At 45.0% G+C, this 22,670-nt stretch overlaps 1 protein-coding gene across 2 annotated transcripts in view; it reads right to left on the reverse strand.

The window, feature by feature from the left end:
* The window catches only part of LOC119176002 (uncharacterized), a 353,641-nt gene that overhangs the window by 54,362 nt on the left and 276,609 nt on the right, over positions 1-22,670 (reverse strand). For both annotated transcript variants that reach the window (XM_075889318.1, XM_075889319.1), the window contains exon 5: positions 6,010-6,114. In XM_075889318.1, the coding sequence (XP_075745433.1) occupies positions 6,010-6,114 (105 nt within the window). The remainder of the gene's footprint in view (positions 1-6,009; positions 6,115-22,670) is intronic.

Consider the following 22,670-nt stretch of genomic DNA (forward strand, 5'->3'; position numbering starts at 1 on the left):
ATTCGAAGTTACAGGATCTAAAGTGTTTTATACGCTCTAGACCTTTATCGAGCACGTTGAAGTATAAAAAGAGAGGACGGCTCCGCACTATACTCGTGCGAAGAGTGAGGTAGCAGCGGAGCTGGTGGTGCTTCCTTCCTCCTTACTTTCATCCCCATTTCTCTCCCCTTTTTTTCTTTTTTTGGTGTTTTTATTTCTCTTCCAGGCTCTATTTTCAGTTTCCTTTTATATCTGTATTTCTCGCTTCCCTTTCCTATTTCTTTACTCGCTCTCCATATATCTCTCTGTCCTCCTATGATTCTTTTTCGCAATTTTTTTTTCTTTCGGCCTTTCGTTCTTTTGTTTCTATTTTGCCCTTTTCTTTCTATGGTATGCTTTACTCTATCCACTCCCCCTTTCTCATATAATCACCCTCACATCTGCCCTCCTCTCCTTCGTTTTCCTTACTCAACCCCTTGAGATGTCGTGCTATACAAGGTTACGCTGTGCACTGCTAGCCGCTCTCCTTCAGATTGTGTGTGCGAAGGTTCGAGTCTCGCCTCGCGAAGAAATATTATCCGCTGGAATTAATATTTTTCTCTATCCTCATTCCTTTTGTTTTACATACTCAGTGTCTTCGGCTGGCCGTCCTCGCTTAGCAGCCATCTCTTGGATTCATTGTGGCCTTCCTAACTTTTACTGCCCCACGGCACCGCCAACAATATATAGCCCGAACGGTTCCCAAGCACCATGGCTGCCCAATGTGTGGTGGTCATGTGGGCCTCGAGTACATCCTGTGGGGCTGAGTCTCTGCCAGACCCCTTTCCACCAAGGTGAAATGAGAAAGCTCATTCAGACCCAGGACCTGACCTCTCAGATCCTGGCTGTCCAGAGGACCAACACCTCCTAAAAATTCTTCAGGCCTGCGCCCTCCGCCGTGACGTCACCACCAGCCGTCCTACGAGTCCAATACCTCCTGACCGGTTCCGTCGCGCATTCCCGAATTTCCACTTGCTGCAGTGGTGACGGCCGTGCTGCACGTGTTTTTTTCGCGAGTCTGCCGAGCCATTTTCTTTGCGTTGTGTGCAGTGAATTTTACTGCCGGAATTTTATTGCACGAAGCTTCTGACATGCCCAATAAGTGTTGTGTGCCGGCATGTTCAAGTAATTACAAGACCGGGAAGAAAGTTCAAGTATTTTCATTCCCCAAGGATGAAGTGCTAAGGAAGAAGTGGCTCAGTGCTATCCCAAGAAAGGATTTCTTCCCTACGGAAAACAACAAGGTAAGAGCAAACTGGATGTCACCATTGCATCACACTGATGGTGAAATTATACTCATTGTAACTGTTCGCGAAGTGCTTGTGCAATGTTTAGACGCATTCCGAGGTTCGCTGACACTCTGCGACTGCCATTGGTATGCAGGTATGCGCATTGCATTTCACCGAGTCATGCCTTCAGAACAAGTCGTCCTACACGGATCCTATGACAGGAAGAGTGCTAGAGGTCTCACTGAAAGTACCACGCCTGCGTTCAGGATCAGTGCCCACACTGTTCCCAGGATCTCCTTCGTACTTGTCGAAGGATGACCCTTCTCCGAGAGAATGCCCGGAAACGAAAAAAATGCGCCGAGAAGCGGCTGACCTCGCTCGTGCCATCGCAGAATCGGAGGCTTCTTATCGTGATGAAGAAACGAAATGCTGTTTTTCCTCGCTTTTTGAGCTTATGGAATGTTTGAAAAGTGCACCTGTGCCAAATGAGTGGATTGTAATTCACCGCACAAACTGTGCCCTGTTTTTAAATATTGTTGATGAGAGCATGCCGATGTTGCGGTCGTCTGTTACTGTTTTCAGCGACCTGAGTATCAGTGTATGTTTTCATGGTACCAAATTAAGCCGTATAGGTGATTATGTCGTGCCAGGAAGCATTGGGAATGTGAATGTCCTGTCTGCCATCCTGAGTAGGCTTCAAAGCATCCTCGATGAAAAATGCTCCTCAGAAGGTCTTTGTGACGTAGTCGTTAGCCTTCTTGAGCAACTTGAACGAGATGCCATTGACAGCAAGAAACGTATCAGTCGCTTCTTGCGAGAACAGGTGGCGTTGCTTGGAAAACAACGATTGGAGTATTCCTCCGAAAGTATGGTGGTTGCTTGCATATTGCATACCATAACTCCACACGCCTACAAATTTCTCAGGGGTTCAGGTTTTTTTGCCATGCCACATCCCAGTACTTGTAGAAATGTCTGCTCCTCGTTTCACTTGTCACCTGACACTGAGTCAGCCAGTGAAAATTTTCTCAGGTACATAAAACACAGATTTAAACAATTGCAGCCGCATGAAAGTGCCGTGGTTCTCATGGTTGACGAAATTCACATCCAGCCTTTCTTCGATTTTAAAGGTGGAAAAATTTCAGGGGCAGCAGGAAACAGTGAAGAGGCCGCTACTTCTGCTCATGTGTTTATGGTGCAAAGCATGCTGAGTTCTTTTCGCGAGGTGGTGCACATTCTGCCTGCATGAACAATGAATGCTCACTCTCTTCATGCTGTCCTGAAAAATGTAATCATTGGCCTTGAGGAAATTGGTTTTAAAGTTCTTGCAGTAGTTTCAGACAACAACGCAATCAATCGCAAAGCACTTAGTATGTTTTCAGATCCGCCAAAGCCGAGCCTCGTTTACCCAAATCCAAAAGACGCAACAAGACCTATGTTTTATGTTGTGGATTCTGTGCACTTGTTGAAATGCATTCGAAACAACTGGATAAATCAAAAGAATCTTGGGACAAACCTATATTTTCCTATGTTTGATCTCTCAAACAACAGTGTCCATCCCGACTGCATACAGCGGGCATCATTCAAAGATCTTCGGGAGCTGCACAAGCTAGAGGCTTCTCAGCTTTTGAAGTACAGCTATCGCCTTTCGTCAAAGGCGCTAAATCCTAGCAACTTCGAAAGGCAAAATGTTAAGCTAGTACTACAAATATTCAATGCTTTTGTAGCTGAGGCACTGGATCACCACTGGAACTTTCATGCGTTATGGCATGCCAAAGAAACTGCCAATTTCATCAGGATAGTTCTCCGCTGGTGGAAGATTGTAAACGTTAAAACACATCACAAAGGCCATCACCACAGAGATGTTTATGAAGAGCCAGTTTCGTGCCTGAATGGTGACCCTAAGCTGGAATTTCTCGATGCGTTTGTCACTTGGTTGGATGTGTGGGAATCCTACAAACACGACAACGGCGTTCTCACGCGAGAAACTCAATCTGCTCTAAGGCATTCCGCCTATGCAATACTTGAATTCACCAAGTACTGCCTTGTCGAGCTTCGTTATAAATATGTCCTGCTCGGCAAGCTGCAGACAGACGGCCTCGAAAACCGATTTGGCCAGTACAGGCAAATGGCTGGTGGTCATTACCACATCAGCATTAGGCAGCTGTACGAGAGTGAAGGCAGGATTCGCCTACAAAATACTCTTCCTATAATGAGCAGTGACGATTTCATTGATGAGGCTCTTCCATCGGCAACAGCCACAAATCAACAGGACTTCAGAGTTACTGTCAAACCTGAAGACCTTGACAGCTTAAGCACACGCGTCGCTGTTTTTGCTTATGTTGGAGGCTTTTGCACTAACTCTGTGGTAAAAACGTTGAAGTGCAACTACTGTCAAGAGAACCTTGTTGCTGACAGTTGCGATGCTGAGTGCGATGGTGATGCTAATTCTTTAATAGCAAGTCTCAATCGAGGTGGCTTGAAATTTCCGAACGCGTGTGTTGTGACAGTAGTGATGCACACTGAAGTTGTTGTTGCAAAGTTGCTGCGGAATGAAAAAAATGCCGGGTGCTTTCTGCAGGCACGAAATCACAGATGCATTGTTCAACAGCTTGTGAAGGAGAGCTTGCCAGCATTTGAGGAACTGGTGACTTGTGCGAATGGGCACGAACCAGATTTGGTGATAAATATGTTGATAAAATGTGCGACAAATGTTCTGCTAAATAATTATTGCAAAGAGAGGAATGACGCAGCCGCTGTTGCTAAAGCCGATGCCAAAGCTGTCGCAAAAGCACGGAAATTGAAAACTGTTGCTCCAAAATAAAGTGCTCATGTATCATTTGTAATTTTCATTAGTATGTTCATTTATTTGTGTTTTTGATCATTGCTTCGTGCCCTTGTTTCGTGTGTACATGTTGAATAAACTAACTCTTACTACAGGAAGTTTGCACGTTTGACAAGTTTCTTATAATTAACAATACCCTTTGAAGACATTGAGACGCGAGAAAAAACAATATTGCTGAGATACAACTCGTTCACTGCGAGAGGAGTGCCAGAAGCGGCGTGCTCCCACAGGACCGGTCGGACGGCGAGTGATGACGTAGCTGACGTCATGTCACGTGAGGCGCAGGCCTGAAGAATTTTAGGAGGTGTTGAGAGGACCCGCACGAGGGCGGCCATGATTAAACTCACCGTCCCCGGGTTTGCCCCTAGCCAGGTGACGTTTAATTTACTCGCGTCTATTTTGGACCAAATAAACTCACTCACTCCTCACTCACTCACTCACTCACTGGACGAGATTTGAATAGTGAGATTCACCAGATTTCTGTGGCACAAACTGGTTGACGACGATGATAGTTATCTGGTGACCATGGGCATTTTACAGCCGGTTATAACAACTTTGCTGTTTATAATGTTCAGAGCGAAGTTAAAAAGAAGTTCCTTAATCAACCCTCACACAAGTATCCGGTTTCTTAACAAAATGAGCCTGGCTACGGACTTGTCCTTTCGAGTGCATAGCAAAATTACACTTACAATGAAATCACTACACAGTTAAGTCTAGATGTGTAAAGTGTATACATGTATATCTTGTGTTTACCAGTATCTGTGTCCTACGTAGTTTGTTCTTATATTAGTCTAATTATCCGTTGTTGACCATGTACGCGTACGTTAAGCAGAAAAATTTATGTGAACACTGCCTTGTGTACAGGCCCCCACGCACACTCAAACGTAATTTTTGCCATTTGTCACTTAGGGTGACACCCAGCAACTGCTAGACTATGTTGAAAATAAACTTTCTCGATTCTTGAGTTACTGCGACTGACAGGCTTTCAGTTGTGCGTAGATGAAAAAAAAGTGATTGATTCAGAGCACCATGTGCACTCAACTATTTTTACTGACTTAGTTCTATGTTTAGAAAAAAAAAAAACGTTTTCACTGTTTTCCGTACAAGGATAAAACACCATAGTGCTTAGAACCACTGTTCGGCGTTTTAGATCACGATGTACTGTACTATGAGAGAGCATAAACCTGTCCCTGGTGTATAGCTTTGTTTAGAAAAAAAGGGTTAACAATTTAGAAGTCTTGGTATTCAACTATGGGAGAGCTGAAAGACGACCCATGGGCCTCACACTACTACGCTCGGTGCTAAGCTAAGAAAGTGACATGCCCACAGAGCCAATGGGGTCGAAAAGTGGATGCGATGGTAGCGCCGTCTGTATTCTGTCGGCAGTTGTAAAAAAAAAGTTATGAAAATTACTATTTTGCTTATAATTGAAAAAAAGCTTTTTTGTTACCTTTTACTCCCAAATAACTTTTTGGAATAAATAATAACTACGGGAAGTGGTTGCATAATTTATAGCTGCGCATGAAACGAAATTGTTTTCAAGGCACTAGCGAGTTTTGATATGGCAGCTGGCATTCCGCAAAGCAGCGACATCTGAAGCGACAACAGCGTCATCAGAAGCTCGCAACATGCCAAGGGTTCGGCTAGGCCGAAATGGCGAGCTGACTATCGTGCAAACCCCTCCAATTTGTGATGCCATAACCACGCAACATATCCCGATACGATGTACAGGCTTGTCATTCCTTTCTACCACTTCTTACGCTTTCGCGGGTGCAGGCTAGTAAAGTAGATGTTGTTCTTCTGGTTAACCTTCCTGCCTTCCACGTAACCTTTATTTCCTTCTATCTCTACCTACTCGAAGGTGCCTATAAACAGGGCATAGATTAGACAAATAAGCCTTATGAAAGGAAACAAACTTGCCTGTCTGTTTTGTGCGGATCCCCGCTTGCCGGAGCCTGCGTTCGCTTTGCTTTGGGTCACGTGCTGTTCCGGGTTGGACACGTGACCAATGAGGACTGCCAGGCACTGCGACGGAAGTGACGTAAATAAACGAGGGCGTTCACAGAACTGTAGCGTCATTTCGGCAAATGAACTTTGAGTTAGGTTCAGCTGAGTCATCATTGTGAGCTCAAGAATTGTTGCCGGCAAATCAGTTTCAACGTGAAATTGAAAAAAACAAACAGAAAACTTGAGATCATTCAGGGATGCGTACACTTATCCTGAAAACATGACATTCTGTGTAGAGGGTGCTCAAAGATGGCGTTTAATCGCTTTTTGTTTCGTTTTGTCTGTTCAAGCTCTCCTCACACTTAAATATACATTTTGCAGAATCGACGAGAGCTTTAGGGTGTCAATTTCATTAATTTGCACAATTTCATTAATTTGTAACCTTGAAGAGTAACAATGATAAGGGCATATTATTGAAGTGCCATAGTTCGTGTACACTGAAAGGAGGTCACTTAGTTGATTGACATAAATCTTGTTATGCTTTCAAAAAATTATAACTTAGTGTTATGATAACGCAATGAACGTTCCACGTAAGTGTCCATGTTTCGTGTTCTCATACAATACAATGAATCGCCAGGAATATTTCATTGATTACCCACATCTCTCTCCTTGAAAATAATGAATGTTAGGCTTTTGCGTTCTAAAACCACATGGTTATGAGATACGTCGTTATGGAGGCCTCAAGAAGTCTCGACGACGCGGGTCTTTTTTTAACGTGCACCCGAGTCTAAACACACATGGAGTTCGAACACTTCATCTCCATCAAAATGCGGCCGCCGCTCCAACGCCACGATTCGATCTCGTGACCTTCGGGTCAGAGGTCGAGCACCATATCCACTAGACCACCATATTGAATCCCCTATATGCTTGTTTATCTTATCTGGACTCATGCGCAAATGCTTTCCGCATGTGTAATGCACTGTCTGCATTGGGTTACACATTTGGCAAGCCATTATTCCGTGACATTTTCTTTTTTTTGCGTTGTTTAGTTGGATAGTTGACATGTAGTAGCTCATGCCGACCTATAGAGGCGCCAACGCCTCCTATTTATCACTTCGATAGAAAATAACGAGCGATATAAAAGCCACGCACTCGCGCAAAGTCTGACACGTCTGTTATGATAGGCTTCCACAATGGAGCAGTCGGAATTTTTTTCCCCGCTTCGCCGTTACAGGTGTCGACAGCAGAGCGCTGTCGGGAGGGCGTAAACAAACAAACAATAAAGTGTCTGCTGCTCTATTTTGAAATGCGCTGAACAGACTACGTCTTTGCAAAGGCATTGTGTGCACACAGCGGCCACTTCGGTTTCCACCTGTCGCCATTTGACTGCGTGAAAAGCACACTTAACACGCATCTTAACAAACAAACAAACAAACAAACAAACAAACAAACAAACAAACAAACAAACAAACAAACAAACAAACAAACAAAGGAACAAACAGACAAACAAAATGCGCCATTCTGCTCCATCGTAGGGCTGGCGCTGCTGTTCCGTATACTAGCGAATGATCAGTGGCTAAACGAAACATGACTACTCAGCCATGGTGAATGAGAGGTTACGGCACTCGTCCGGTCACCCGAAGGTCGCGGGTTCGAAACCGGTCGTGGAGGTCGCGTTTTGATGTAGACGAAATGCCAGGGGTCTATGTACTATACGAGGTCAGCTCGCGTTAAAGAACATCACATGGTCGACAAGTGCGAAGCCCACAACTGCGGCGTGCCTCGCAGTGACATCGTGAATTGGGGACGTGGAACCTGACTAACTGACGCGTGACAATGCTAAAAATACTGCTATTGGTTTAACCTTTTAGAGCCATGATATCTACTACGAAGAACGTAATGAATACAACGCTGCACCTTCCCAGGAATATTGCTGCAAGGGTATTGTAGAGCGAGACCACATTTTTTTGGCAACTCGATGTGCAGAAACAGTATACGCGCATACGTCATTAATGGACGCATGTAAGCGCCGTTCGCGACGATAAGTCGGTACAACTAGGGAGCATGTCAATACGAGGAAAGCGAAATCTGATCGCAATCGGGTTCATTGGCGAGCGACAGTAACAAATCGGGACAACTTCGCGTTTCGTAAAGCGCAAACGATGATATTTGGCATCGAAACATTGATTGATATGTGGGGTTTAACGTCCCAAAACCACCATATGATTATGAGAGACGCCGTAGTGGAGGGCTCCGGAAATTTCGACCACCTGGGGTTCTTTAACGTGCACCCAAATCTGAGCACACTGGCCTACAACATTTCCGCCTCCATCGGAAATGCAGCCGCCGCAGCCGAGATTCGAACCTGCGACCTGTGGGTCAGCAGCCGAGTACCTTAGCCACTAGACCACCACGGCGGAGCATTGGCATCGAAACAAAAAGACCAAGTGCACAGCACCGCAGACGAAAACCGCAGTCAGGTAAATGTCATATAGTGAAGTGTTTTTGCGACAATCAAGACAGCAAACTCGTAGGATGTCTTCAAGTGAAACACGTTTATTTATTGATTGATAATTTCTGTTTGTCGCTTGGAGTGCGTCCGGTTAGAGGAACTAGCACATCTTCACGCCAACCGCAAACTACGCGCTACTATAACTGGTACCGTATAGGAGTGTAACTGGTATACCTCTAATGGCAGAGGTATTTCATTTCTCTATAGGTGCATAAATGTCATCACTCCCTTTCGAACACAAACGAATGTTCAAAATCTTTGAACCCAATATACTCGTTTCGAATGAAACGTCGATTACCCCAACTCGTGTTCGACGTATGTTTCAATGCGATTATAGATGGACGGAAATGAGCATACCACTGAAATGCGGCTTAACCAAAACACACACATATACGTCAAGTAGGTAGCCATAGTCATGCCCTACAGAGTTTCGTTCGAAATGGGATTGCACTTAAAATTAAATTATACTGGGTTCACAGGCTATGAGGCACACTGTATGAATGCAGTCGCAGTGAGCGGGAGACCAACTCGCGTCCTCGCACACCACACAGCGCCTTACAGTTGCTAAAGTACAGCGTAGCTGAGTGAAGTCGAGCTCGCATTCTTAACTCGAGCAGAACGACAGTTGATCCTTCACCTACGCTCCACGTACACGTCTTACGTCTCTTGCTAAGTCGTTGTGCAACCTGACCGCAAGAGTTTTGTTGCGTGAAAACAAGTAACACCAAAAAGGAAGTTTCAAACCGGAATCACAAGATACGGAGATTACTGCTGAAGTGCTGGCAGGCGCCGTCGTATATCAGCGCGTTTCCCATGAATCTCTTTGTTCTAACCTCCGCTACCTTTTGTTCCTTCCTTTTCTTTTTTTCGTTAGAATAGGCGAGTTTCGCTTCCGTGTGCAAGTCCTACAGACGGTACTCTTACACCACCACGTCCATTCGGGCCTGAATTGCCTATGGATCCACGTTTTGCTATCGGCCACATGATAACGCCACCCGTACATCGTTCAATTACAGACTTCTTCAAGTTCCTCCTTGTACGGTCATTGTTCCAGATGACTGCGATTTTCGTCCTCACTCATGCATACGGTAGATACAACAACAACAACAACAACAACAACAACAACAACAACAACAACAACAACAACAACAACAACAACAACAACAACAACAACAACAACAACAACAACAACAACAACAACAACAACAACAACAATCACTCAGTGTTCCTATGATACTCAATACACATAAAGTTTCTAAGACTCTATGTCAATACACTTGCGCAAGCTTAAGGAGTAATTTTTTCGTCATCGTCTTCTTTGGAATTCTAATTGCAAAGTGAAAAACAATAGCGAAGACACTCGCTGCACCCAAACAATAAATGACACCTTATACTAGTTCACTATTACATAATTAGCTATCGTACTTTTTCATGTTGTTTCTGAGATGTTTAACTTGCTATTAACAAAGTGGGTATCCCCATTTTTTTTCAAACCTCCTTTTTCTTATCTTTGTCTTCCCCAAGGATGAAACCTACGTGGTCTTCCTTAACACTAATGTATCACCCACAGCAGTGTACAAGCTTCATGTCCTAAATATAGGACAACAGGGATCAGTGGTTGTCAGACCCCTGAATTCATTCAGGCTAATCCAGATGTGTAGCTCTTGTAAAAGCTCCAGATTTCTTGTTATTCTAATCGAGAAATCTGCCCAAATCACTTAGATAACACGTAAGGGTTGTCTAATAGCGAGATAGTATGTAATGAAATTAAATTCGTTTTATGAAATACAATAATGCTGCGTGATGGAGCTGGAAGATGACGACAATGAAGTGCACTTCAATCCGCTTGCCTTTCTAAACGTGGGCGAAATTAATTTTGGCACTGGAAAGCATGATACGGCAATCTTTTATGATGTTGGATTTTCCAAAGTGTTCAATAAAAAGACGGTGGCTATTCAAGTGCAATGAGAAGCTGTGCATTACGAGCGTAACGACCTGCTATAGAACGTTTTAGGTGGTGTAACTATAACTAATACGTGGTTGCCATATGTTAGTTGTACAACGATAACTTCGACTAACAGGGTAAAAATAAATAGATGTATTTAAATTCACCATATTTCACTTCATGACCATTAAGCCCTGGTGTCCTAATTATAGGACATGGAGCCATTTTTCTTGTATACTAATGGGATGTTCAGGAAAAAAAAATATATATATATACATTTTCGAGCTCTTTAGGGTCTTGTGACGCCAAATCAACAAGAAACAAAACTTTCTGCGGGTTAAAAAAAATCATGGTCGAAAGGATTAACATCCAAAGCTGGCTAAGATATCCGTAGTCTGTGCGGCCTATCAGAGAACTAACATTATCATAAGCCGGTATGTGCCACAGAAACTGTTTGAATTACACCGCTCTTCGCTGGTACACCAAAAATAAACAAGGCTACAGTGAGCCCAACAATTGGCTGTGAAGCGAAGGCGGAGAGCCAAAAACCACGAGTGCGTACAACGAGAGACGGGAAAGGCGACGGCGGCTTCGAGAAGAACCCGAAGCGATGAAAGGTCCAGGCCAACGAAGACCTGCCCGTGAAACTATGAGAGGTGTGAACGCTCGGTTTCAGCGCGAGTTGCTGTCTCTGTAGTTTGGAGATCCGTGTCGTGTCCGTGACTGTCTGTGGTTTAAGCCGGACCTCTCTGCGCTGAGAGTGAACGTAGGAACAACCTCGCATCATCTAGCTAAACCCTAGATGCAGCTGGATTATTCTTTACAATATGCCAGTTTCGCCTTTACAAGCCTACCGCGGCTTGGTCCAAGCTTCCCCCAGTTTTTTTCTCGGTAAAGTTATTCATCCCCTATGCCTCTCACCTCCTAAAGATTCCCGCACCTAACATGTAGTTTCACACTGCCTCTAGGAGGGGAGGTATTGCAAGCTTTTTGCCATAGAGTTTCCTAAAGTTACCTAGGGGCGACTCTGGCGCTGCGATCGTTCAGCCACCATGGAAATGTGCCTGGCCTGGGAATGGTGATATAATATATGGACTTGACAAGTTTTCGTCCTTGCGAGCTTCTAACGCAATTGTGGCTTCGTTTATTGCAATGTTTTTTGGTTTTGTTTCGTATAAAAGAACGGACCATTGTGAACTTATTGATCCAATTTGAATTGGGGAGCCTAAAATGTGAAGGTGGTGAAATACAACTGCAGATCATTTGCTGAGTTTCGTTTCATTGCAAAACAAATACAAGCCTCACGAAGCCAAACGAAGCATAACGAAAGAGAGATTGGTCAAATTCGTGTACTACCCATCATTCTCACCCTGGCTGAAGTCCCGTGCGTTGCGGCTCCCACCGACACTAGCACCAGAGTTACCCCTAGTGTATTTATAGGAAAGGCTATGCTTTCAGCAGCGCACCTCTATTTGCACAGTCTCTATGATTGTCCCACTTTTGACCGAGTGGCCATGTCATCTGATATACGTCATGATCTACGTCTGATATACGTCTCACTTGAATGCCATAGATGGCATTCAAGTGAGACCTGTGAAACATGTTGCCGCCGTCATTGCGCCTACTCTTGCAGACATATTTAACCTATGTTTAGATACCGGTACATTTCCTAAACAAATGCAAGTTGCTAAAGTAACGGTTCTATATAAGAAAGGAGATCGCAATGATTTAGGTAATTATAGACCAGTATCCATACTTCCAATATTTTCGAAAGTTTTTGAGAAAGTGTTATATACTAGGTTGTATGATTTTATTAATAAACATAGCCTACTATCACCAAATCAATTTGGGTTTTGTAAAAATAAATCTGCTGAACTAGCACTACTCGAACAAAAGGAATATATATTAACACAGTTTGAAAAGAAAGCCTTCGTTATTGGTATCTTCGTAGATTTCTCGAAGGCGTTTGATCTTGTCAATCACACTATACTCCTGCAAAACTTAGAATGTTATGGTATTCGTGGACAGGCGCAGTTGCTCCTGAAATCATATCTATCGCATAGAAAACAGGCTGTTTGCATTGACAACATAAAATCTGAACTAAAGTCTGTTACCTGTGGCGTTCCACAGGGCAGTATATTAGGACCATTGCTTTTTAATATGTATCTTAACGACATTTGCAATATCAACACCACTGCTAAATTTATCATCTATGCTGATGATACTAGCATCTTTTTTTCTGGAAATAATCTTGATATCCTTGTTCGGGATTGCAATGATACCATGAGTGAGCTACAAAAATGGTCAGAATCCAAGTGCATGCGTATCAATGAGAAGAAAACACAAGCTGTCGTATTCCGCCCTAAAAATAAACCAGTTCCTTTTTCCTTCGGCATTAAACTGAACTCACGATGTATAGATGTGGTTGAACAATTTAAGTGCCTCGGAGTGGTTTTTTCCTCCTCTATGTCTTGGGAACAGCATGTGGATCACATTTCAACGAAACTGGCTCAAATAACTGGGATCGTAGGCAGGCTCAAATACGTTCTCCCGAAACCAATAAAACTACTATTGTACAATTCCCTTTTTTACTCTTATTTAAACTATTGCCACTTAGTCTGGGGCACGACTACTCCTGGCTGTCTTCAGCGTATCTACATTCTGCAAAAGAGATTCCTTCGTCATGTTCATAATGTACCTTGGCACTCGCCCAGTGCAGATCTCTTTTTGCAAAGTAATGTAATAAAGATCGAGAACTTGTACAAATTCCGTTTGAGTGTCAGGTTTCAACTTGAAACTCTAAAAAATATAAACCATCTACGATACCTTGCCGATTTGCATGCACGAAAAATGACATTTATGACAAGGCATGGAGAGTCTTGGGTTGTGCCGACACCCAGAATAAACTTAGGTCGACAACGCCTGCAATTTACTCTTCCTTCCCTTCTAAATTCATATTTACATAGTGGTTTTGATCTCTTCAGTTCGTCAAAGAATACTTTGCGTGCCATGTACGTTAATATGTAAGCTTAGTTTTTTTTTTTTTTTCTATTTTATAATATCTTTTAGAGTCTCTTTTGTATTTGTCGATTATTGTGTATTTGCCATTACACTATGTTAATACTGTTGTTTAATGAACATTGCTGTGAAGCTGCTGCTAAGCAAAAGGGTGTCGCGGCTTTGTCAAGCTGTCTCTGACAGCTTTTTCTGCGCCTCCACTGTCTGTACCCCTACAAGGCAGAAATAAAGAATTTGAAATTTGAAATTTGAAATTTGAAATCTTTGTCGAGCTAAGATGCCAGTGTCATTGTAGTGAGGTCATAATGATAGCGGCATACAGTAACCGAGCCACTGCATGACGTCCTAAGGACACGTGACGCCGACGATCAGTGGTTGCATCCGATGGCGCATCCGAGGGCTTTCGCCGAAATAATAAAATGAAAACAACACATCGCCCAACCACTCCGTTCAAAAGGTGAGCCAGTGACATTGAGACGTGCGACCACCGCTTTTATCGCTGAGTCTAAGGTTACGTCTAAGCACATAGAGCTTGACAGCAGAAAAAAAAAATTCAGAAGAAAACGTACATGTTGGCGCGAAAGGAGGAAGCTATTCTGTCAGATGGGTGTTTATAGGGCCTTTTCTGTTCCTATATTCGTGTACAAGATTGCAGGCTTAATTTGTACGAACGCTTGAGAAACTTTGCCGGATGTGTCATCGCCTTCTACGTAAATCTTCAGTGCGTTCTTAAAACATTCTCACTGCGTGTTTTGTGTTTTTCTTATCGGGCAAATATGCGGTAAATGAATGACCGCAATTCAAGACGGCGCGTTGCATTTCCATAATCCGACAGCAGACGTACTGCTGTCTTGATTTTGCTCGTTAACTCGTTTGTTCACCCATATGAGCTGCGTTTGCGAACAGGCGATTTTGGAGGAGAGAGTCGAATCTTTTCGAATAAGTAATAGACAAAAAAATTCGTACGAAATGCAGCCAGACCATATGAAAAGACGTATTCTGTATCGACCGGACTACGATTCGGGTATCAACCCGTCACACTGGTTTTGTAGTCATATAGTGCTCGCCTGCTCATATAAAGCTCTCAGCATCGAATCCCAGCTGCGAAAATTGAAATATAAGCCAGTTTTTTTTTGTTAGAAACAGCTATGACTGTTCATATCCTATCGACAAGTAATTATTCGAGAACTATACGAACAACGAATTAACATATTCTCCTTGAATCGAATGCGAATCGATCATAGCGATTCCTATTCGATTCATATTAGTGATTTCAAATATATATATATATATATATATATATATATATATATATATATATATATATATATATATATATATATATATATATATATATATATATATATATATATATATATATATATATATGGATGGACGCACAGTCGTACACCAATATCAGCGTTCGAATTGCAATGCAGGTACTACACACATTTCAGACGGTTAAATAAGCATACTTCACTGGGCGAAGCAGAGTGTCATACTCATTGATGATACTGCAAATTTTTTTCACAGAACTAATTTATAATATCATAACTTTAGCGTATTATATAGCGTTCGAATACTCGGAAATTGTTCAATTCCAATAGAGACCAGCTAAGATAGTACTTCAAAGCAAACACTACGAGGTATAGTGGCACTATTGCGTCACATAGTTTCATTAGACCATCATTAACATTGAACTTGTATCATGTCAAGTATTTTTTATCAGCTCATTAAATGTGCTCAACCACTTGCGTCAAGCTCAACGAACACGATGCTACCGCGTTAAAAATATATACATTTGCATCTTGATGTGAATGTGCAATGATATATGTGTCTTCCGAGCACGCAACAAGTACTCGAAAAAAGAAAAACAAAACAAAATGGCACCACCGACTATAGGAGAAAAGGAAATGATCTCACCAGCAGGTGCTATCGTATCCATAAAACTTCGTCTTCCGCAGTTCGTATCCGCATGCGTTGATCGCACGGAACACACGCACTCGCAATTGAACAGATTGTGAAGTACGGTGCAGCTTCATGTCACTTTATGCGGTCTATTCAAGACGCTTGCACGCGTTTTCTCATTGGTCGGATCGACACGCACTCCCCTCCTCTCCCGAACAATGCGAACAAGGCGCAAATTGGCGCGTCGTTTTGTTGGCAGGCCACACAACAAAGCGTAATGGGGAACGCAAAAACAATAGAATGACTGCAGCTCCCAGTTGTGTCACCAGAGGTGCATTCCAAGCGCACGGCACAAATTAAAAGGAGAAGGTTATATATCAATCACATTTGGAACCAATTCTGATGTTTGCGTAAGAGTTGCAGGTTGGGGACTCTTCCTCAACGTTGAACGGTCACAAGGCGGCAGTTCCACGACGCTAGACACTCGGACTTACTAACTTCGAAAACAGTTAAGTCACTTGAGCCGTTTTGCGACGTTAGGAACGGATCGTGCCACAATCCTTAACATGATCGGCGTTGCAAGGCAGCGGCGCACATCACAGAACAGTCCGCTCTTACACCGGACGCTGTATAGTTCCAGTATTGGCCGTCAAGACAGATGGTGACGTTTCTTCACAGAAGGCTAGTCTTCACTACGTACCACACGGTGGCGTAGACGGGTTGGTAACAACCCGTGGCGGTAGCGCTAGTACACGAACGGCCTATCCGGACGGCAGCATTCGGATCACCGTACCACCAGTACAGCACGATCAGGTACCGATATCCATCGGTATCACGAGATTTACGATAAGCAGACGGCGATTCTCGGCGTGCGGTTTGTCTTGGCCGCCGGTACAAGGTACTGCGCACACCGGCCGCGCGACCACTACACGAATCGGAGAGAGGTCGAGGCAGCAGCAGCAGCAGTGGAAGGGGCCAAGCGCAAGGTGACGACGGCTGCGGTGATTGCAGGAAGTGGTACACTTCCGTAAACCAGGACAGGCTTCAGTCCCGTTTCTTCTTTTTTTGTTTGTTCCGACTGTTTTTTCTTCGTGACTTCCGCGGCTGCTGACACTCAGTTCCAAGAGCTAGACCCACAAACACACGTACAGGTGGAAGCCCGACAAACTGCGCGCAAAAAAACAACGCAACCTCACTCCCAGGGCTGAGGGAGAAAGCCTGTCAGAGCGGTGCGGCCGACGGTCGTGAGGTGCCGGCGTAGCGTTCGGCGTAAAGGCGAAAAACAAACACAAATACAAAACACACACGCACGAGTCCGGAGGTATATCCGTCTCGTTCGGCGTTGTCCTTGACCACTCGGGCGCGCGCTAGCGAGGGCGGGTTTTCGACGACGCCGAAGTGTGCACAGCTGACCGACTGCGCCGCTCGTACCTGTACCGTACGTGGGCTGGCACGAAACACCGGACGACTCACGAAAGGGTCTTCTTCTTCTTCGATCAGCGGCTGCTGTTTACGGACTCGCCAGACACAACAGCAAGGTCGGCACGCGTGAGCAGGAATGGATGGACGAACACTCGCGCGCTCGGCGAAGCTTCTCAATATTATGCAACGATGCCACAACCCAACCACGCACGACTTCTTGTTGTGCGCACGTATTCGAAACAGCTTCCAGTATGAGGCGCCAGTAGAATAGGAAATCCAATGTCAGATGCTGAAGCATGCTCCTCTCAAGGATTCCAGAAGAGAGATAGTGCCGTTCTTCATCTCATGCCACCGCAGTCAAATCCAATGCGGTTGTTCCTCGCAAAGGAAGCTGGCGGGATGCCCTGCCCGAGGAGAGACCGTCTAAAGTGAGCCTGAGTTTCCTAAACGGCGCATTTGTGAACGCATTTCCTTGAACAACCAACCCTATACTGCAACCGCCGGTTTAAGCAGGAAGAACAGCGTACCGACGAAAGCGGACGGCCACGGCTACATGTTTCTAGGAAGAGGAGAAGGAGGTGACTGCGAGTTACCCAAGACGGCCGTCGCACACGTCGTCGGGTGTCGTGAAGGTTGGCAGAAAAGCGCAACCAAAGAAGAAGAAGGCAGCGAAAGAGCTTAGGGCGGGTGAGGGTGGGCGCGGAGGTCGAGCACGAGTGAAGCCACATGCAGCGTCGCTGTTATCTGTGTATACGACGGTGCAATTTAGTAACCGCCGCGGATGCAGACTGGACGGCCCAAAGCACTGTTGTCGGCTTCCCACGGTGGACATTGGCGCCCGCAAGACCGGCTACACCGTCTACGTAGCTCTCTCCCTGCATCCTTCTCTTTGCGAGTTCGCGTTTTCTACGGCCACGGCGCAACGGAAGCTTGGGAAAAGCGTCGCCGGCCGCGGCAGGTGTTTCGACGCACAAGTGAACGAACGGAAAGGGCGAATGCGGGTGGCAAGTTCAACAGGGAAGGCACCGCGAAAGAACGCACAAGATGCAGAATAGATTCTGGACGAAGGTAAAACAGAGTATAAGGATGAAGAAAAACGGCTTTTTGGGCTATTACAATTATTTGGGCTATTACAATGAAGTGTAAGGGTGGCCGGTTTGCTTCAGATACAGGAAGAGGTCATCTATGTCCCACAAACAGCAGGAGTGCATGTGCTTGTATACGTACGCTCACCGTGGGCGTACTGCTGGGAGCCGGGCACACCCAGACTGTATATAGTACTTCCCGGCCTAGCCGCCTTTGTAGTCTGCTTTGATAAGTTAACGCAGCCATCGTAATACCGAGGTTCAGTGGTGATTTCGGAGAAGTGGAGTGCCTTAAGCGCATGCAGAAATCTCCGCAGAACGTTTGCGGTTGTACCGGATCGTGAAGATAAAATTAAATAAACAAAAATAAACATTGATCAAGAATATTTTTTTTTTCAGGCAGGAGGCGGCGCAATGAAAGCAAGTCGCGTGTTTAAAGAAAAAAAAAATTCGCGTACAAACTGCGGAGAATCGGATGTCGTATCGTGTAGTTTCTGGTTAGCGCGGAATCGAATACAAAGGAACTAGAACATTGTTTTTATGTAAGTAGCGAGACGCCTTTCACGTTTCTGTAACTGGCCCAATGCATAACACGCCCTAATCCCCACCGATTTAAAATAAGAGAACTTCGAAGAAAGAAAGAAAAAATAAATACAGAAAGAAAGAAAAAGAAAGAAAGAAATGAAAAAAAGTTATCGCATCCGCAGCTGTACTCGAAACAAAAACGAGCATATGATAGCATATTTGCCTCTCCTGTCAAAGTTTCTAGAAGCAGTCACATTGCCTGACGTGCCAGATACGATGACGCGTCGTACGTATTCCTTGCTAGTACCATGTCCAGAGGTTCTTTGGCTACCATCAATATGTATCCATATATGTATATGTATATACATATATATGTATATACATATACATATATATATATGTATATGTATGTATATATATGTATGTCATCAATATGTATCCGCAAGGAAATGTTGAGCTGCCACTTGCAGTAACTCGAACCGCGATAGTAAGTCGTTTTTCGCGATTCTGCAGTTGAATAGCCAGTACTACGAAGTAACACCGCCCAACCAAACGCTGTGCGTGTCTTCAATATGCTCCGCACTGTGTGGATGCTCCGACGCTGGCCACGACATTTTCGGTCACGCTTGAACGATGGATGCACGCGGGGTCACTGTTAGGTTATTTGGGAAAACAACAAATGTATAATGTTCCCGTCATGTAATGCCTCTTCAGTACGTGCTGCACACGAAAGTCGGTATCCGTATAGTGTGTGCCTAATCATTCCGATTCGTCGATAGCCGTCCTCCGCACATTGTTAACACTGGTCACGTGTTTAGCAAAATAAATAAATAAAGAAAATAACACACATCAGAGTGCTATACACTACTATGAATATGGAAGCATAGAAACTTATAATCTAGGACAGATCTGGTGAACTTATTATTTTTGTAACGAATTGGTAGGTGATGATTATTGACTATATTAAGTTAAAAGAGAGGAATACACTCGACGATGCTGATGTTTCTCTTGAGTGTGACGCATGTTACCTCATCTATGGCGGCAACTACATGCGGCAATAAAATGAAATCCTGCAGCACATGAGAACCCACGCTGTTTCGAAAGCAGAAGAAACGGGATGTCAATCGTCCACATCAATATCTAGAATCAATACAGTGACTGAGTAAAAGAAGACGTTTTTCTTCGAGTCTTCGGGGATTAAATGAGGGACCCCGTGAGTTTTTTTTTTAGGGGCGAAGTTTTTATAACTGCACCTGTTCGTCCCTCGTAGCCGTTGCAGTATGTAACAAGTATAACATTCTGACCTCCAAGGTGGTGTCGGTGAGAGATTTTTTCTGTGCGTTGTTGAACAATGAAAAATAGTGTTCAATGTACATGCCAATGGCTGCTGATGGGGAACTAGAAACAGGAGCAATTGGCTTTTAGTTGACGCTCACGCTGCAATCCTTACTACTAGGCATTGCCATGTACATTGAGCACTATCTGACAAGATAGGGTTGCTACGTTACACTCTCCGGCCGTAACGTCCTTGGTTTTAGAACGGTTTAGCGAGCTTTGGGCCACAGTGCCATGAATGCAGTGAACTAGTATATACCATGAACTCGAGGTGGTTAAAGGTGGGAAGTAGACACGAAGCCCAAGCCGTAAGAAAATGTGCGTGTGCCACTTCTCGTTTAGTCCTTGGAATGTCCGGTGGATGGCGGTGCTTCTATATGGGGAATATATAATGAAAAGATGTGAGATGGTGGTACTTGCAGTGTTGAATAGGTGGACGAACGGACACACAGACAGATGCATGGATGGACGCAGGGGCGGATGCATGGACGAACGCATGGACGGACACACAAATGGATGTGCGGACGCACGAACAGACGCACGCATGGACGGGCGAATGGATGCACGGATGGTCACACAGACGGACGCATGGATGGACGGAAGCAAGAACGAATGGACGGATGGATGTTTCGCCCCACTCTCCATCATTCACTCCGTGGATATGCTGTCATTTTTGGATTGCGAGTACCAATTTGTCAGCTGAATTTTTCAGTCGGCGTCATTCACCGTATATGCATGCTTATCTATATACATGAAAACGCAAGAAAGAAATATAATTGAGAAAAAGACTTCAGTGTTGCTCCGGTGCGCTGAATCGACAGTCCGACCTCTCGCTTGTGAAGCGAAGCGTTAGCCACTGAGCCACGAAGGAGCACCCCCTTCAACTTTCAAAGGGCAAGCTATTTAATATCTGCCGCTTACCGCTAGCAATGACCATCTTGGGGGGAACTATCGTGTTTTTAGTATTATCAGCGAGATGGCGCAATGAGCGCGCGTGGCCAGATTGTTACGATACCGCGGTGCTCTCTGTCATCTCCGACGTCCACTTTGCCGCACGGAGAGGGGGGCGGGGAGGACGCTGACGTGTGAGCCCGCTTATCTCGCGGTGGGGAGAGAGAGATGAAAACATTTATTGTTGAAAAAAAAGAGAGTTTGGAGGCCAAAGCATGACCCTGCTACATGGTCGGCGTCCCTAGTCTGGGACACCGCATAACGAGGCCCCGACTCGCGCCATTCTCACCACAGTCCATTGCGACTCCAGCTAGGAGCAGCGGAGGAGGGCAGTCTCCTGTGCCTCTCAGGAAGGGGTAGAAGAAGGAGGCAGGTGGAAATTTTTGCATATGCACACACCATGTGGGAAATGTCACCTGTGACAATCACCGGCTTGGGAGGCGCATCATAGACATGTTGAACAGGAGTGATGATAACACCGCTCTCCGAGGGGCATCCCGTGTTCCCTCACGGTGGGGAGAGTCGCACGCCTTGGGCTTTTCCGGAACGATAGTGTTGTGGTTGCAGGGCGCACACAGGTCACTGCACCCATTGCACAGCCTCCGTTTGCGAAAAGGGGGCGCTTTTCGGACACAGCGAATAGAGTTACTCTAAAGGTAGCATATAGAGTGACTAACAGCGAAGTAACAAATGAGACGCTTGTTCGCGTTCATCTGTACCTGCGAGCACGTTTTGTGCGTCATTTGTGCGTGAGAAACGCGGGTATGTTTTGATCTGCTTGTCATTGTTCGCGCGACATTCCAATTTGTCGCTATCGCGGTTATTGCTATGCCTTTGGGGGAAAGATGCGACTTTTTCTAATGACGTTGATTATTATTTGGAGCACAACATCCCAAAACCACCGTACGATTATGAGAGACGCCGTAGTAAAGGGATCCGGAGATTGAGACCCCCTGGGGTTCTTGAACAGCGCCCAAATCTGAGCACACGGTCCTATGGAATTATCGACTGCTTCGAAAATGCAGCCGCCGAGGCCGGGATTCCATCCCGCGACGTGCGGGTCAGTAGCCGAGTGTACCTACGCCACTCGACTACCGCAGCGGGGCTTTTCTAATGACATATCTTGTTACTATTCTTCAATGTTAATGGTAAGTACCAGGACGGTGCACTGCTCCCTCAAAGTCTAGTACAAATGGCACTCTAAATCATTCTGCTGCTGTTCCAAGAATAAGAAGGATTCTAGAAGTTTCACGTCCCCAAACTACTCTATGATCAAGAGGGACACCTTAGGGCAGGGCTGCGGAAATTTCGAAAAGCTAGCGTCTTTTTGCGTGCAACAAAATTGGAAGTACCCGGGCCCCTAGCATTTTGCCTCTATCAAAATGTGCACTCGCCGCCGCGCCGGGACTCGATCCTGTGACCTTCGGGCCAGCACTGAGCAGTCAGGCACAATATCCATAACCACTACACCACAGCGAGGCAGATGGAGACACCAACAGCTCCAGACTTCCTTGGTAAGTGTCTGTTTGTTTTTACTGGAGTGACTCGTACGTAGCCTGCCGCACCATTCTCACTCTGTGTCTAAATGTCATTGTCTTCCCGTTTCCGTAAAATATTCGTCGATTATTGATGGACGATATGATGGTTTTCCGGCAAAAGCGCTAACACCTTCGAAGTCATTCGCTGACTTAGCTGTGTTGTCCCGAAAACGCATGCAACGCATGGGTGAAGTGTATAGTTGGGTCGCTGGGGTCATCTTTTTCATCGATACCCGGGTAATCACCGGACTGTCCATTAACTAACTTACGGTCGCTCTCTAGCATCTTAAAAAAAAACGATCGTCCCGTTTTTCAGAGCCAACGGCCGAGGGCCAGAACCGGCTAGAAGGCCAACCGGCTAGTGTCGACCGGCCTTGCAAATCCACACATTGCGT

This window comes from Rhipicephalus microplus, chromosome 3, assembly GCF_043290135.1.
Source record: "Rhipicephalus microplus isolate Deutch F79 chromosome 3, USDA_Rmic, whole genome shotgun sequence".
Taxonomy (NCBI): Eukaryota; Metazoa; Arthropoda; class Arachnida; order Ixodida; family Ixodidae; genus Rhipicephalus; species Rhipicephalus microplus.